This window comes from Pseudonaja textilis, chromosome 9 (assembly GCF_049901715.1).
Source record: "Pseudonaja textilis isolate UNSWEBS1 chromosome 9, rPseTex1.2, whole genome shotgun sequence".
Taxonomy (NCBI): domain Eukaryota; kingdom Metazoa; phylum Chordata; class Lepidosauria; order Squamata; family Elapidae; genus Pseudonaja; species Pseudonaja textilis.
In genome coordinates, this window is record NC_141998.1 from 27,477,409 (window position 1) to 27,493,936 (window position 16,528).

Here is a 16,528-nt window from a genome sequence, read left to right on the forward strand (position 1 = left end):
TTTGGCTTCAGGGTGGGGAAGTAGATGGAGGAAATGTTGCGTTTTAGATTAGATTATGTACCAGAATGCTTTCTATTAGGAATCATGTCAAAAAAAATACAATAAGGATGAGCTATATTTGATTATACGTATTACTACTGTGGCAAGGATAGCATTTGCCCACAACTGGAAAGAGATAGACATACCAAGTAAAGATGAAGTAATAAACAAAATCTTGATATGCACTGAAATGGACAAACTAACTTTAGAGATAAAAAATAAAGACAAGTTGGCATATTACTCAATTTGGGATATCACTGGTGGGAGCAGAAAGGAAGGTCTTAAGTTGGGAAAACTGAGAGGATAAATGAATGTATGAGAAGAAAATAGGACCAATGATGTTGGAAAATGTAATATATGAGCGAACAAATGTATATGCATGCATGCATGCATGCGTATATATATATATATATATATATGTATATATATGTATATATATGTATATATATGTATATATGTATATATGTATATGTATATGTATGTGTGTGTGTATATAGATAGATAGATAGATAGATAGATCGATAGATAGATCGATCGATCGATCTTTGGTTGTTCGGGTTTTCTCCCGCATATATATATTTATTTTCTGAGGTTCTTGCAGGCATTTGTATGTGGATCTTTGGTTATTCAGGTTTTCTCCGAATAATCAAATAAAATAAAATTGGAAGTATCTAGGCGACGTTTCGATGAAGTCTCATTCATCATCTTCAGGCTTGTGTCTTCGGCTTTGTGGTGGACGTGCCAGGAGGCGAAGAAGTATTGGAAGAGGATAAAGAAATGGCTTGGGGACATTATTAAGCAAAAAATTGAGTGGAAACTGGAATTATTTTTATTAGGTATAATAAAGGACAATTTAAATAGAAAAAAAATCAATATATCATATTTCATATAATGACAGCGGCCAGAATAGTTTTTGCACAACATTGGAAAGAGACCAATATCCCTACAGAAGATATGGGGATAAAAAAAGTGCTTGAATGTGCAGAAATGGATAAATTAACGATGGAGTTAAAAGACAAGGAGGAAACAGAATATTATGATTTGGGACATATGGTATGAGTGGCTAAGGGAGAATACGCTGCTGCCCTTCGTTATTCAGGGCAGGGGTGGGGAACGTCGGCCCTTTTAGGACTTGCAGACTTCAGCTCCCAGAATTCTCGCGTGCTGCCTCGGGAATTCTGGGAGTTGAAGTCCGCTAGTCACGAAGGGGCCGCCGTTCCCCACCTCTGCTTTAGGGGAAGGCTTTGGGATTCCAACTCCACGGAGCAATCAAGCCTGGCTTGGCCTTTCCCTCCTGACCAGGCCGACGCCAAGGTCTCCCAGAAACCTCTTCGCAAGAGGGGCGCGCGCGGGGGTGGGTGGGTGGCTCCTCCTGAACGGGTCCTCGGCTTTAGGAGTTCAAGGCTTCGCCCGCCCTGTCTAATCCAGACGTGGGTCGTTCTTCTGCTCGCCCAGCCCACCCAGGACTGGCCCGGAGCGGGGGCGAGCTCGCCAGACTCCGGGCCGGCGCGCTTGGAGAGCAGGAAGAGAGGGGCCCGTCGGGGTCCAGAAGCGGGGACGAGCACCTGCCGCCTCGGAGGGCGGGGCGGGGCCCCTCCGCCCGCGCAGCGGCGGCCCCGCGGCTCAGCCCCGCGGCTCAGCCCCGCCTGCTCCCGGTCCGGTTCCTGAGGCGGAGGCCGCTTCCTCGTGGACCGAAAGGGCCCCACGTGTCGCAGGCGCGGGACGCGGCCCTCCAACAGCCGACCGGAGATCGGCTCCAGCCAACGGGAAGCCGGTGGTCCTCCGGAGGACCGGAACCTGGCCACGGTTGGCCAGGGAATCGAATTCGACATGCGAATGGCTCGTGTCACGCAGCTGCCGGGCAGGGCAGGCCAGTAGCACCGGGGTCCCCTGGCTTGGGCCTTTCGAGGGGACCCAGCGCCGCCAGACGGCCGTCCCTGGACGCCTGAGGGCCGCCGCCGAGTCCGCAAAACTTTTGTCCGCCGCGGAGAGGAGACGCCGACAGCCCGCCCCCCCCTCCTTAGTGGCTGCACGAAGGAGAAACCAGCTGCACGGCGCCGGAACCGCCTGCCCAGCCCAGATTCGGCCGGGAGCAAGAACTGCCCGCCGCCGTTTTTGGGAGCGCTCCTTTCCCGCCATTTCCTTCCTGTGAAAGGCGAGGCCGACTGAGAGGAGGCCGCTCCCAGCTGCCAGAGGTAAGCGGAGGGCCCAACACGGCGCCCGGGGGCTTCAGCCGGGCGGGCGGGCGGGCGGGCTGCAGAGAGACCCCTGCGAGATAGGAGATGCGGCGCGCGCCGGCCCGCCCGCCTTAGCGGGGCACCTGCCCAGGGCCCGGCGCGGAGGCGCCCCTTCTCCCCCTCCCGGCTGGTGGGCGGGGATGTGGGAGGCCGCCCGCTCCTCCTCCCTCGCCGCCCGCTCGCTAGCTCGCTCGTCCGTGCGTTCGTTCGTTCCTTCGCTCGCTCGCTCGCCGGCTGACAGTCGGAGCGGCTGAGCGTAGCGCGAGGCTGGCGGGCGGGCGGGCTGGCGGTGCGGAGCGCGGAGCATCCGACGACGGGGGAAGCTGGCGAAGGCCGGCCGGGGACACGGGCAGAGGCAGGGCGCCCGCCCGCCCGCGGCACCGGCCCCCCTGGATGGCATGTGGCTGGTCACTTCTTGCCTCCTGCTGCTCAACTCCTGGACCAGCCCAGGTAGGCGGCGGCGGGGCGCCCCGTTGGGGCGGGAACTTCAGGAGTTTCTGCGGGAGCTGCTTTCCTGTCCTGGCGGTTCTTCCCTCCAGGAGAGGCGGGAGCAACTTGCGATCCCTCTGCCCTCCCCAGCTCGGTAGGGGCAGCGGCTAAGCGTGCCCAGGCTTGCCACTGAGGCTGCTCCTGGCCGGCCGGCTGATAGTGTTCCCTCTTTGCCCCTTTGGCGAAGGGATGGCAGCCTCCCTTGAGCCCCGGTTGGCTGCCGCCCCTTTGTCCTGCCACCCACGGTGGGTGCATACAGCCCCTTCTGAAGAGGCAAGGACCGCTGCGGGACCGTTTGCCTCCCGGCCTCTGCCGGGATGAGCAGGCAGCGCCCCTCCGAATCCCAGCTGGCAACCGCGCGGTTAGAGCCCTGAATCCATTCAATAGGAAATTAAAATGAATCCCACCCGCCTCCCTCAGCCCGTCGCTGCAGAAACGTCCTTAATTACAGGAATGTCGGAGAGACTCTAGCGCAGCGTTTTTGCCTGGGCTCCAAGCGAGACTGTTCGAGGCTTAACGCGGAGCGCGTTACTTTTAGCGCTTTGTTCTCTTGTCTCCAGTTCTCAAAGTAGATGGAGAATCGTCTCTGAAACCCAGGAAACACATATTCCCAAGCCCGGCGGGCCTTTAAAAGCTGGCAGCGCTTCCATAAGTCCAACCCAGCAGTTTGATAGAGATGGGATGGGGGTAGGTGGAAAATGCAATTCCTTCAGATGCTTCAGCTTCAGATCAGGAGCAGCGATCTTGGGTGTCAAAACTGGGGCCAAACTAATGAAGCTGTTGAAATGAGAAGGCAACGGGAGGCTGCCTTGGATGAAATTACAATCCGATGTAGAGTAATCGATCTGCGCTGCATAAAAGAGCGGACAGCGGCAGCTCCTGCCATCTGTTTGGTGCAGGAGCTTCCAGCCCCATCGTGTAGCCGCTGCTGCCGCGGCATTTCGGGGTGACAGGCTCTCCTTCGGCTTCATGGGTTCTGGCATGAGCTTATTCTCTCCTGCTGAGCAAGTGTCTCTACCCTTGCTTCAGTCGGAGGCGGTGATAGGGGGCAAGATACAGAAACAGCGTTTACTTATTTCTGTGATTCCTTTTAGGGACATGCCCAGATATCTGAAAATGGGTGATTAATCACCCCCAAACTTTTTAATTAAAGCCAGGGCTTGCCTGTTTTTCTAGAATGCTGCCCAGATCTTTCTCCTTGTCGCTGCCATCCATGCCAGTGTCTGATTTGCCTTCATTTGCATTTTGACTGTGCGAAAGGGGGAGGGGGGAAGAAGACACAATCTGAGCTGAGACCCTTTTGATTTTTCACAGCCAGACTTATAACTTCATGTGAGATGCAATGATTGTTTTCAGTGCCAGTGGCGAGGAAGGTGCCCGGGCTGGTTTGGTTTTTGTGGAGACCAAATCAAACAACCTTCATTCTGAAAGAGAATCTTCACCAGCCTCATCCCTTTTTGGAAGCCATGATTAAAAAATAAGGACCCCAACTGCTTCTTTGTTACAAAGTATTATATTGAAGCGGTTCCAGAAAGTGAATAATAAGGCTAGGTGACATTAAGAAAAGAAATGGAATGTCTTAATGCATGAAAACCATTTTGGATATTTAATATATTGGTGCATCAAAGCACAGAAGCTTAATAGTTTGTGCCGTATGAAATGGGTTCCTGTAAAATAAAAAACCCAACTGTTTGTTCCAGGAAAACACGGAAGTTTGGGAATATCTCTCAGTAGATTAGACCCCTTTTTGTTTCTTCATTATTAAAAATCCCCATTTCCCTATGAATGGCTTACAAGCACAGGTTGGGAGTTTCCTGGGTGGAGCTGGGTGGCACAGCTTTTGTGATGGGAAAGCGAATGGAAAAGAGCACCTTGGTTTCCTGTCACAGGCTGGAGATGGTCCTGGTGTTGAGTGTGATGGGAATACCTGTCATTTTCTGTTTCCTTATTCAGTTCAGGCTGCCCTAGGGTCTCCATTGGAAATCTTCCTTCTTCCTCCCCCCTTCACTGTGCCTTGCTTTGTTTGCTGTGGAAATTAAACATGGATCCTCATTAAACTGGGAAAAAACTGGCTTCGCACATCCCAAGTTATGCTGAGCAGTTGCATTCAGAGCAGGTAACAGATGAGGCAGCCGCACCTTCCCCATACCTGTTCAGCACTGATGGATCTCAAAGCCCTCCAAAACTGGGCAGTGGCTGCAAAAGACCTTTGGTTGGAATCCACCTGGAAAAGTTGCCCTTGTCTAGAGGGAGCTGGGCAGGATTTCTGGTTTTACCATTCATCCTGTAGGCACCTCCTGTCCCTGGCAGCACAGCAAGAGAAGAAGGGGGGGTGTGAGCCTCCCCATCTGTTCCTGTCCGCATCGAAGCTCTGGGGGAGAAGAGAAGGAAAAAAGCTGCCTTCCTTTCTGTGTTGAGAGCCTCCTAACATGGCGGCCCACCCATTCTGCAGTGTGCTGCTGGGAGGTGTGAATTCATCCTTTGGTCAGGAGCAGAGACCGAGCCCTTGCCAATCTCCAGCAGCCAGGAGGCAACTGTTCCCCGAACAGGAAAGGGAACAGCCAGTTTCCAAATGAGGAATTGCATTTTCAGAGGCCTCGTCAATTTTAGTTTCTTGGGAAATCAGAAATGGGCAAAACCAGTAGATAGAAAGGAACCCATTGCTTCCAGGGATGTTCTGTTTGCGTGGAACATTTTAGCTCCTTTTGGTTATAGGATTGCCTTTGCTTTGTGAACACTTTTTAAGGGTTCCTGTAGGCTTGGCAGCTGGACTTTAAGCCACCACATGCCAGGGTCCCCCTAGTGGCTCATTGGTGGCTTATTCTGTGGTCAAGCTTTGTCTTCCAAAGCCCCTGACCGGATAGGGTCTCCAGTGGATGTGACCTTGGCCTGGTGTGAGTAGGGCAGGAGTCAGATGCAGTGAGTGAATTCCGATGTCCTGCTCTTCCCTCCCCTTGCCCCAGTTGCTCATAAATCCCATTGAGGAAATGCTTGCTCTTAATGCCGGAGGAGGGTGCAGCACAATCCTTCCTTTGCCTGATGATCCCGAGACAATGAGGCAGGCCTGGAAGAGGCAGGCACAGTCTATCCTCTCAGTGGTGGGAGGTGGGGGCTTCTTGGGATGCAGCCTCCCCCACCAACTGGGACAAGGTCTTCCTTATGAGTCGCCACATTTGCATGTTCATGGCTTGGGCCCTGAGGCTGCCTTCGTCTGGCATGGCTGCTCTTGCCACTATTTTGACAAAGGCTATTGCTCTCAGAGAGAGGCAACCTCCTTTTTGCCCCAGCATGGGGATGTGCCTAGGTAGAGGACTTACTGGGCAGCCTCTTCGTAACCCCCATTGGGTACCACCCGGCCCTGCCTGTCTCCATTCCTGTTAATCATCCTGGAACAGACCCTGCCTTTGGGGGAGGGAGGCTTGTTTATGGACTGCCTGTCTCCTATCTGGCTCTCAGGTGACTTTTTCCGAGGAGGCAAAAACCTTACTGAAGACCGTTGGTGACTAATTTAAGCCAGGTGAAATGGGAGGAATGACATTTAAACTGGATCAAGCTCACGAGAAGGGACAGGATGTGCCTCCTTCCCATCTCGGCGGACAAATATTTGCTCTTCTACACTTGTCATCCAATATTGCTGCACCAATTCAGCTCTGGTCAGCTAAGCAATAGCAACAGCACTTGGACTTATATACCACTTCACAGTGCTTTACAGTCCTTTCATTTGGGAGGGCTGTTCTTTGGCTTTCCAAATCTTTGTGCAAGAGCAGCCAAATCACAGGGACCACTTTTCCCCTGAAGATGACTAACTGGTAGTGATATCCACCTTCTGACTGTTTTCGCCCTCCTGGGCCAATCAGCCAGCTGTCTTTGAAGGGGGACAGCCAGGAACATGCTGTGCAAGGCACAGGTACCCCTTGCAAGAGGCCCCTTTCCCCCTTTGAGTCTGGTTATGGGATGTTGGTGGGCTCTCCTTTGTACAGTCAGAGGTAGCTGAAGGTGGTGGAGGGCTGAGAAACGGGTCGGCTGGGTTTGAGGCATCTCTGTGATTTACATCTTTAAATGGGGGTGGTTTCTTTAGGCAGGCCAGTCTAACTTTGCCAACATTGTAAAAGTTGAGCGAGGAAAACAATTCAATATTGGAGTGGAATGATAATAAAGATTCCTTGAACAAAGCAGAAGCATTAATATTTCAATACCTTTAGGTTGCAGTATTCTGCAATTTTGGTAGATCGCTCTCTGAGAACGTGAAAATGTGTTTTTCTTTATCTGGGTTCCACTGTTGTGCTGCCCTTTGTTTCTGCAGGGAGGCCCCCCCCTTTTACATCATTTCTGAAGGTAGAGTCTAAATTAATGCCTCTGGTATGTAGGTTACATCCAAAGCTTGGGACCAGATGCCAGAAGTGATTTCTGTTTTAAAAATATTGCAGGCTTTTTCTACATTTTTAATCTCTTTTGCTGATTTGGAGGCAGTTTTATGAAAGATGGAATTAGGATGATGTACACCGTTAAATGGTAAAGGAGATTAGATGGATTTAACTCTATGCGTCTGTCTCATAACTGCCACCAATCCTGTAACTTCCATTTTATATGGAAAATCTATCCTGCCTCTTTTGACCTGCAGAGGCCTTACCAGCCAGTCTGAATTTCTTCTCTTTGTTTATGAGATATTGTGCTGTTTTCTGTCCTGGATTTGCACTCTCTGCTGCTCTTCTGCTGGGGACTCTCTTTCAAGGAAGGTGTGTGCCAAGCAGGCTGCAGAGGGAGCTCCATGGGAGGCAGCTGCCACTTCTCGGGTGCCCCTTTGTCTCCGGAAAGGGCACTCCGTGGCTTGAGGGGCTGGAACTGCTCCCTTCTGTCACCTAGGCTGCGTGTCGATTTCATTAAGGACTTCCCAAAATATTTGTCACCTCCCCCAAGGGTCTTAGGTTAAAAGAGATAACACATCAATAGCAGTTGTTTAAAAACACAAAAGTTAAACTATTGCAGAGCAGGGGTACTGTAAGGGTAGCAGAGTGTGCATACTGTTGAGGATCTTATAGAATCATAGGGACTCATCGTTAATTTTGAGTGAGGATCTTCCTTTATGAAGCTGTTCTCTCCCCAGTCCCCATGGAGAACAAACCCACACCCTCTTCCCACCTCCAGAACTTGGAAGGCCACTGGCAGGAGAGTCCCTCCCATCTGCGAGTGGTCGCCTCCTCTTCTTTAGGCTAAAAAACACTCTACTCTTTTAACCATTCTTCACAGAGTTTAGTCGCTTTGCCTTTTTGTAATTTTTATATTTCGATTCTGAATAATCATCAGTTAACATATTTGTATCTACAAGTGCATAGAGATAAAAATGGAGGTTCTCATATAAATGTGGCTTTGTGTTGATAAGCCCCGAGTAAAAAAGCAGGTAGAAGGCATATTTTGTATATTTATTACTTTAATTGAGTCGCCATCCAGCTCCAAACAACTCTTGAGTGCCTCACAATATAAACATATCACATACTAAACATGCAGAGAAAATTCAAGTCTGCAAGACCCTCCAGAATGCTTTCAGGGTGGACATATTCTGGATCTCAGGGGGAACCTCATTCTAGAAGGCAGGTGCTGTGATTGAGAAGGTGGGCTCCTGGGGTCCTGATAGATGTCCCTGTTGAATCAAAGGAACCCGTCCCTGCTGACGTGTGGATTAAAGGGCCAAGGCTGACATCACAGGTAGTCAGTCTGTGTCATGAAGGGCTTAATAGATTACAGCCAGCACCTTAAACCTCACCTGGAAGCCAGCAAGGGCAGCTTGTGAGGCAACCTGAGGCCTGCCATCACTGCCAGGGATGCTGCCTTCTAGACCGTTTGAAGTTTCCCGGTGCTCTTCAGGGGCATCCCTGAATTTCTACACACTTTCCACAAATTACCTAAGGTCGCTTCCTATTGAGGTCAATGGCTCCTGCGATTCTCAGTGAGCCAAGGGCAGCTGTTTCCTGAATCTCTGATCACCTGTGTTGCTGAGGACCCTCCGCCTTAGACACAGCATGGGTGGTTTTCCATGGGGACTTTTCTGCTGCTTTGAAACCCACCGCTTCAAGGGGCGTCTGTGACCCTCTACAGGGAAGTGAAGGAAGACATTTGAGCTCCCGTTTCTCTGAATGCCAGCCAAAAGGGCTTTCGTGCTGCAGCTTCCAAATGGCTGCCATGATGACGAAAAGACAAGCATTTCTTCCCATCTTGCTTAGCTCTAATGGTCTCATCACTGCTTTGTGATGGGGTGTGAATTGCTGTGCCCAACGCAGCTTTAATTCCTTTCCTCAAATGAGCAGTTGGGATGCATCTTCCCTGGAGGGCCAGTAAAGCACTTGGCTTGGAATATTAATAGAGGAGCTGTTTTGCGGCTGCTCCTGTTCTTCCTCCTCCGACCTCCACAAAAGCAATGCTAGGGAAAGAGGCAGGCAAGGGAGGGGCCCTGCCTGTGGGGCTGGCGCAAGAAGGCTCCGTCCTCCGTCTTGGCCTTGCCACCTGCCTAAGCGCAGCTGACGAGGGGGCTCAATCCAAATGGCTCTGGGGCCTCCAACTGCCACCAAACCCTTCAGCAGCCAGGAAGAGGCCCTGGATCTCAGCCTTGCAGGGAGCGACGGGGCAGCCCAGCGGGGACTGGAGCACAGCAGGGCCTGGGAAATGGTGGAGCTGGGGCAACAGGGCTGTGAGGGACGGAATTGTTTTAGGCCAGACTAAAACCTCCAGAGCTGCTTTTGCCTTGGCAATGGCGTTAGGTGAGCGTGCTGCCTCCCAGATTCCATGCCTTCCCTTAAGTTGCCAGCTTGTTGTTCTCAATTCACTGGTGGTTCCGACATATATGCGTCCATCTTCCTAGATTTCCTGTCAGTGCGGCTGAAGGTCTTTTGGGACGGGAGTCTCAGTCTTGGAGATGGCCTGGGCTTGAGAAAAGCCCACCTGATCCCAACCTCCAAGGAAATCTTGCACTCCCCCCTCAGGAGCCTGTTCCCTGGACTGGAGCACTTTGGGGAAAATTTGGTGGTCTGCAGGCCTGCGAGTGCTAACTTGGGAAGCTTTTCAAGGCCTTTAGTCAGAAGGGGGCTTCCATTCAGGAAAAGCCACGATCTGTGTTCTTCTCTCTGGGGCGATGGAGGGATCCTGTGGAGATGCGCACGCCTTCAAGTCAGTGTTGACTGCAACGCTGTTGGCAAGATTTTGGAACTGGTTTGCCACTGCCTGCTTGCTAGAATTGAGACAGAGTGACTGGCCCAAGGACATTCAGCTAAGGTGGCATTAAAATAGACGGCCTCCCAGTTTCTAATCTGGTGTTAGATGCAAGAAATCAAGAAGGCAGTTCAAATGAATATAGATGTATTGCCTGCTAACACTCTCTATAGGAATCTGAGCTACTAACAGTCCAAACAAATTGGCGGTAGATGGAGAGTCCATGGAACTCAAGGTGGGCTGGACTTAGGTCTCTTGTGGGCAGGAAGGGACTTAAGACTGATGACATGTTTGATCCCTCCCTCAGGCTGTGCCTGGTCATCTACAGCCGGTGCATTCACCACTACGCTGAGCTGGCTGTCACAAATCAAACTGTTCAGAGGATGGGACAAAAAAAACTACTGATGGTCTAACAGCACAGTCCCCTTTTCCCCTGCTAGGCTTCATGTTCCCCACCCCCGCCCCCCCGGCAACTTTTTTATCAAAAGCATCTAATCTCCATTAGCCTCCAGATCGTTTGAGCTTCTCTTTTCCCAACTGGCTCCTCTCCTCCTCGCAAGCAGCCTTGCATGGCACTTGGGCGAAGGGACTGCTGAGCCGGGGGAACAAGGGTGGGGGGAGGCAGGGGCTCGGTGAGTTCAGGTGATCTTGCAGTTCGGGAACTGCATTCACTTTCTGCTTGCCCTCACAGCGCACACTGAAGATGTGGGTACCAGCCTCTATTTTGTGAACGACTCCATTCAGCAGGTGACCTTCTCCAGCTCTGTGGGAGTGGTCATCCCTTGTCCAGCAGCAGGATCTCCCAGTGCCACCCTTCGCTGGTATCTTGCTACTGGGGATGACATCTACGATGTCCCACACATCCGCCATGTCCATGCCAATGGGACCCTTCAACTTTACCCCTTCTCGCCATCTGCCTTCAACAGCTTTATCCACGACAACGTTTACTTCTGCACTGCGGAGAACTCTGTGGGCAAAATCCGGAGCCCAAACATCCGGGTCAAAGCAGGTATTGGATGGCTGAGGGAGGGCAGTGGGGGGTGGGGTGGGGGGTGGGGGTTGCTAGCTAAGTTTGGTCCCAGAGAATCACATTTGCCAGGGGAAGGAAAATACACCGGGATGCGATGGGTCTTCCCTAGCCATGATTCTGCTTTATGGGTGGTGTTTGAGCCCCAGACACTCTCCTTTATGAGCTACAGGCTGAGCCGTTGGAGGACTGATGAAGCAGAGGGAAGGGAGGAGCAGGTGGGGGACCCTTTTCGGTCAAGGATCAGCCAAGTGGGTGGATGAGGGGCCCCACTGGTTCCCGTAGGTAAGCCATTAAACACCGGTTGCCCAAGTACACAGACCAGCTTGGTAACCAGCTTCTTCCTTCCTTGCCTCACAAGTTGGGATAGGACATGAAAGACCAAGAAGTGAATTATTTATTTGAATTACAATACTAGTTACACAATTGTTGCTATATGTACACATGATTTTATTTTTATTTTGAGGGCTCCCTGCCATGATGATCTCCTTAGAATTTTTAACAGGCAGCTTTTACTTTTCTTCCTTTGCATCCTGTTCTCTTGGGTGTGAGGAGCAAGGGGGAAGAGACTCTTTTTAAATAGACTTGTGATAGTCCTTGTTTCTTGTAACTTCATTTCTTGTTTCGTCCTGGTTGGGAAATTAGCTCATTGTAAGTTCAGCAAGGGTCAGGCCTGTGGAAATCCTCCCAGGTGTTGTGTCCAAAACCCTATGTCTCCATGTCTTCACTTCTTAGGGCCCAGCACAGAAAGAAGCAGAGTCAAGGGCAAAGAAACTTCAGGTCTGTCTGGAGAGATTGAGGCCCAGCCTCTGTCTTGGGGCTGGGATTTCACTGAAGGGCCCTGGGACTCCCCAGAAACGTCTAGTGCATCTGATCATGCTGGAGGGAAGTTCGCTCAGCGGGAGCAAGCGAAACGATTTGTCTCTGGTCAGGTGGAGGGAGAGGCACCTCTGCCCATAGGCCAAACCTGAAGTTCCCATGGAGAGCAGCTGACCCACTTGAGCTGAGTCAGGACTATGATTGTTTAGCTTCCGTTTGGACTTCAGTTGGTTGCTGCTGCAACTCAAAAGATACTCTGTGGAACCAGAAGAAAGCACAGAACTCTTTGATTGGGGATTAGAGGAAGAACTCCAATATTGGGGGCTTCATTAACTAGAAAAATAAGTGAATAAATGTGAAAATGGTAGAAGTTGTGCATGCTTTGAAACAAAGGATTAAAACATTTTTTCCTTCATCTCGTTAAATCTGAACCCAGTGGAGTTGTCTGAGATAAACAAAGGTGCTTTTTCAAAGAGTAACCGGACTTTCTTTTGCTTGAAGACATTTCGCTTCTCAACCAAGCAAAACCTCTTCAAGCAAAAACAAAGAAAATCCAGTCACCTTTTGAAGAAGCACCTTTTCCGACCATGATCTGGATGACTGAGAATCTCCATAGACATTTGGATATGAAAGAAGTTGAAAGAGGCAAAAGGACAAGGTTTCACTGACATTGTGTATTTTAAAACGAAGCTTGCCGCCTTGAGTGTGGCAAGTGTCAGGAAAACCATTTTATGCTCTTCTCTGAATTCTGAGCTGATAAGGAACAGCAACAGCAAGGAGCCGTGCACGAGGATGGGCTGGGCACTCATGTCCAGCTTGTGGACTTCTCAAACTGGACGTGGAGTGGCCATCTCCTCCTCAGAGAGGATAGTGGGAGAACTTCCTAGGAAAGAGAGGGTAATTGCTGAGTGGCAATAGAAAACCAAAGAGGAGATTCACCTCTGCTCCAATGAAGTTCTCCCTAAGATGGAACAAATCCAAATCATGACGAAGTAAAGGAAGGGATATGAAGAAGAGAAATGCTTTAACATTTTTGTTTTGCTCGATGGCATGGTTTGTTTGATCTGTAAGAACAAATTTCATACTATAATCATTCCTTGTACATTAAAGCAATCTTGGGGGCATGTTAAGCCCTGTAACTCCTCTATTAGGTCTACCTTTAAGAGTTTTATCTAAATATCCTATATCCAATTTATCAGGAAAGCTAAAACAGGGTGTCTACTTATAAGGAATTATATTATTCAGGGGGGAGGACATCTGGTATTATGAGGTTGGGAAAGGGCCAGGAATGAAGGACAGGCAAGATGGAACCAAGAGAGGAAAGAGTCCTAAAGTACAACTCCCCCTTGGCTAATGCTGGCCTTGGAATGTAAGTCTGGATAATCATCTGTTGGAGAAGCTCTGGTGGATTTTACACCGAAGAGAAGGCTTGACTAGATGACCCCTGAGATGCCTTCTAGGTCTCTGGTTCTATGAAGTTCTGGAAGTTTTCAACAGCAGCCTCTCCTTTCCTTCTTTGTCAGGTGCCCAGGCCCCTGCAGTTCCACTCTAGTCTTAACTCACAGCCAGTCTGACCTCTGAATCTCTGGGCTTGGCTACCAAGAGAGACCAGCAGGAGTTTCCTGGGAGGAGGTAGCATCAACAGTGAAATGCCATCCTCAGAGAGGCTTATTTGGCACTTGCCTCTGGTCCCCAGAAGAGGCTTGTTTCTCTAATCTGTTCTTTCATTTCACACTGGCTTTAATAAGCTTTCCATTGAATTGTTTTAATGCAGAAATTCATTTTTAAGAATCTCAGTTAAAAGCCACCCATAGCAATCAGTTGCGCTGAAGATAAATCTTTAACCTGCAACAAATTTTCAGGTTATGAACATCTTCTGTTAACCTTCAGTTTAGGATGAGACATGTACTGCATTTTCTACTCTCCCATCTTTGTCTTCTCCTGTTTTTGAAGCTGGAAAACCAGCAGATCAGGATAAAATAACACATATATCAATTGCAGTCTTATCCCAATTAGTGAAGCTATGGTCTGGGGCATTCTTTGATGTTCATCCTGTAGGGTGAAGAGATGTGGGAAAGTGTGACATTAATTTTGGGTGAAATACACAAGTTGCTAATCTGTCTACTCACCTATTGTTTTTCTTTCCAGTGTTCAGGGAACCTTACACAGTTCGAGTGGAGGATCAAAGATCAATGCGTGGAAACGTGGCTGTTTTTAAGTGCCTCATTCCTTCTTCAGTGCAAGAATATGTTAATGTTGTATCCTGGGAGAAAGATACAGTTTCTATCATCTCTGGTAAGAGGGGTAATGGCAATGTTCCCCCTTCTATTGCTTGGGATTTCTAGGGGTCTCTTGTAGGTCTACTTTTGGGTGTGTTTCCAAAAGTCATTGGTTAAAAGTACAATCTAATCAGGCTGGTCACAAACTTTGGCTAGGTTTTCCTTAATAGGAGATATCTTTGAGAAGCTTTTTTGCTTCAGGTGATTTGCCAAGCTTCTAACAAGTTTTTCACCTAGTGTCTCTGACTTAGGATGTTAATACAAGTTTAGTTTGCTCTGGCATTAATCAGACCTGTTTTGTTGTATCTCCTTGCTTAAACTTTGGTAGGACATGTGGCCATGTATACCCAAAGCGTTTATCTTTCAAATTGGTGTCATATATATTTTAATGATTTTTCTTTTATATAGCCTGTGTGATAATATAACTGTGTGTATGTCACCTTTACAAGCTTTGCATTCAAAGATTGGGGAAATAGCCATTCCTGCATGAAATTTAAAAGAGAAAATGTGAAGCTGTTTTATTGTTCATGTCAAGAGAGAAGGCAATTGAGATCAGTTGCAATGGGAGCTAAAGGTAGTCCTCAGCAAATGGCAATAATTAGGATTGAAATTTCCATTGCTAAGTGATGCAATTATAAAGTGCCACGTCAGTGACGATGCCTCATAGTGATGGCACTTCTGGCTGCCTTCCTTAAGCAGATCCTGTGCCATCATTAAGGGGGTGATGTCCCATGGTCCTGATTTGTGTCTCCTGGCAGCTTCCCCATTGGCTTCGTTGTCGGAGACATCACACCCCTGGGACACTGCAATGTCACATTGCAAGTGGGTCACTGAGTGCCAGGAATTGCAACCTTGTGACCACAGGGATGCTGTAGTGGCCAGAACTTGGAGGACCAGTTCTAAATACCACTTGCTTAGTACTATTGCAACTTCAGTGGTCGCTGAACATGTGGTCGTTAAAAAAGAATCACCTATATGCAGAATCAGTGTTTGTGCTCGACTTGGAAATACATTTAAATGGAATCCACCATAGATGGGTGGCTTTCTTGAAACTGTCTTGAGTGAATTTGAGGGCAAAACTCTACAAGGCCCTGCGGTGAATCTTCCATCCAAGAGGAGATTTCATGCCCTTCAGTTTTGCAAAGACTGTAAGAGTTTGAATAGGCCTGGAAGAGGAAGAAAGTCATGTATCTCACCCCTCTATTTGACCTTTCCAGTGTACAAACTGCATGATAAAAATAAAGGGGAAACAATAAATAGCTCATTGATTTGTGAATTGTGCTTGCCTGGAGCATTTTCTGTTTGATCTGTAGGATAAAGGTTGTCCCTTTTGAAGAAATTCTGTATAGGCCCTGCTGGTCTTCTGATCCTGGTGTCCTGATTTTTAGATGCTGTGGCTGGGGTAACTTGGAGGCATGGCTGAAGTGGATGGAATGTACTTGGTTGCTGAGGTGCTTCAGAAAGCTGGTCTCTAGAACCAAGACATTTTCCCGTATAATCTAGTGGGGAAATTCCAACTCCAGGTTGATGGGTAGGAAGGAATTGTCCAAGTCTTTCTTGACTATGTTGCTGTTCCTTCTGGAGATACAGCTTGTGTGTGCGTGTATGTGTGTGTGTAGGTAGACCTTGCTTTCTTTGGAAAAAAATCCCGTAAAGGTGATTGCTTTGTGGCAGAGACTTGAGCAAGTCTGCCATTGAGCAAGTACTTGTGCTGTATATTGGAGGGGACCTGAAGAGGGAAACAGTTTTCACATTAGGGCCCCTTGTGGTACCTGGCAAGACTTTGGGGCCATTGGTGGAACATAATTCTGTCAATTATAATTCATATTTAGAAAGCAAATGGGAATTGAGAAAGACACAAGATATTATTAATATTCAATTATTGGATATTAATATTTCCTATTGTATTGTTAACTATCCACCCATTTAAGCATTTTTGGGGGGGGAAAGTGACCTGCTAAAGAGTGAAAAATGAGCTGGCTAATAATTCCTTTCCTGAGCCTTGTCACCTTGCCAGGTAACAGAGCATGGCTGCCAAACACATGGCTGGCTTAATCCCAGATCACTAGTAGGTGTGTTCTCTGAAACATCTCACTTGTTTAACTTCTGAAGCCTGATACTGGAGGCCGACATCCACAGCTTTGCTCTTGAACTGGAGTCTTTTTAATTGGAGGCTGCCGATGTCACGGATTGGGTCCAGAAGATAACTGGTACCGTATTTAATCCTAACTCTTAATACTGATGATGGGAACTGGCAGTGGGTTGTTTCCATTTGTCTCATGTGCTGCTTGCGCCCTTAGAAAAGGAGACGATGAGCTTCTGTCTCGCTGCCATCATGTCACCTAACACTTCCACACCATGTCTTGTGAGAAACTTTGGCAGGTCCTCTAGTGCTGCACCTTCAATTCACCTGTACCTTTGAGCCCTTCCACCTCTAA

General features: G+C 48.8%; 1 protein-coding gene across 4 annotated transcripts in view; it reads left to right on the forward strand.

The window, feature by feature from the left end:
• Positions 1 to 2,518: 2,518 nt before the first annotated feature.
• DSCAML1 (DS cell adhesion molecule like 1) overlaps positions 2,519 to 16,528 on the forward strand; it is an 87,874-nt gene continuing 73,864 nt past the window's right edge. For 3 of the 4 annotated variants that reach the window (XM_087939251.1, XM_087939253.1, XM_087939252.1), the window contains exons 1-3: positions 2,519 to 2,726; positions 10,657 to 10,974; positions 13,960 to 14,106. In XM_087939251.1, coding sequence (XP_087795377.1) covers positions 2,675 to 2,726; positions 10,657 to 10,974; positions 13,960 to 14,106 — 517 coding nt within the window. In that variant the 5' untranslated portion in view covers positions 2,519 to 2,674. The remainder of the gene's footprint in view (positions 2,727 to 10,656; positions 10,975 to 13,959; positions 14,107 to 16,528) is intronic. The other variant, XM_087939254.1, reaches the window with a different exon arrangement.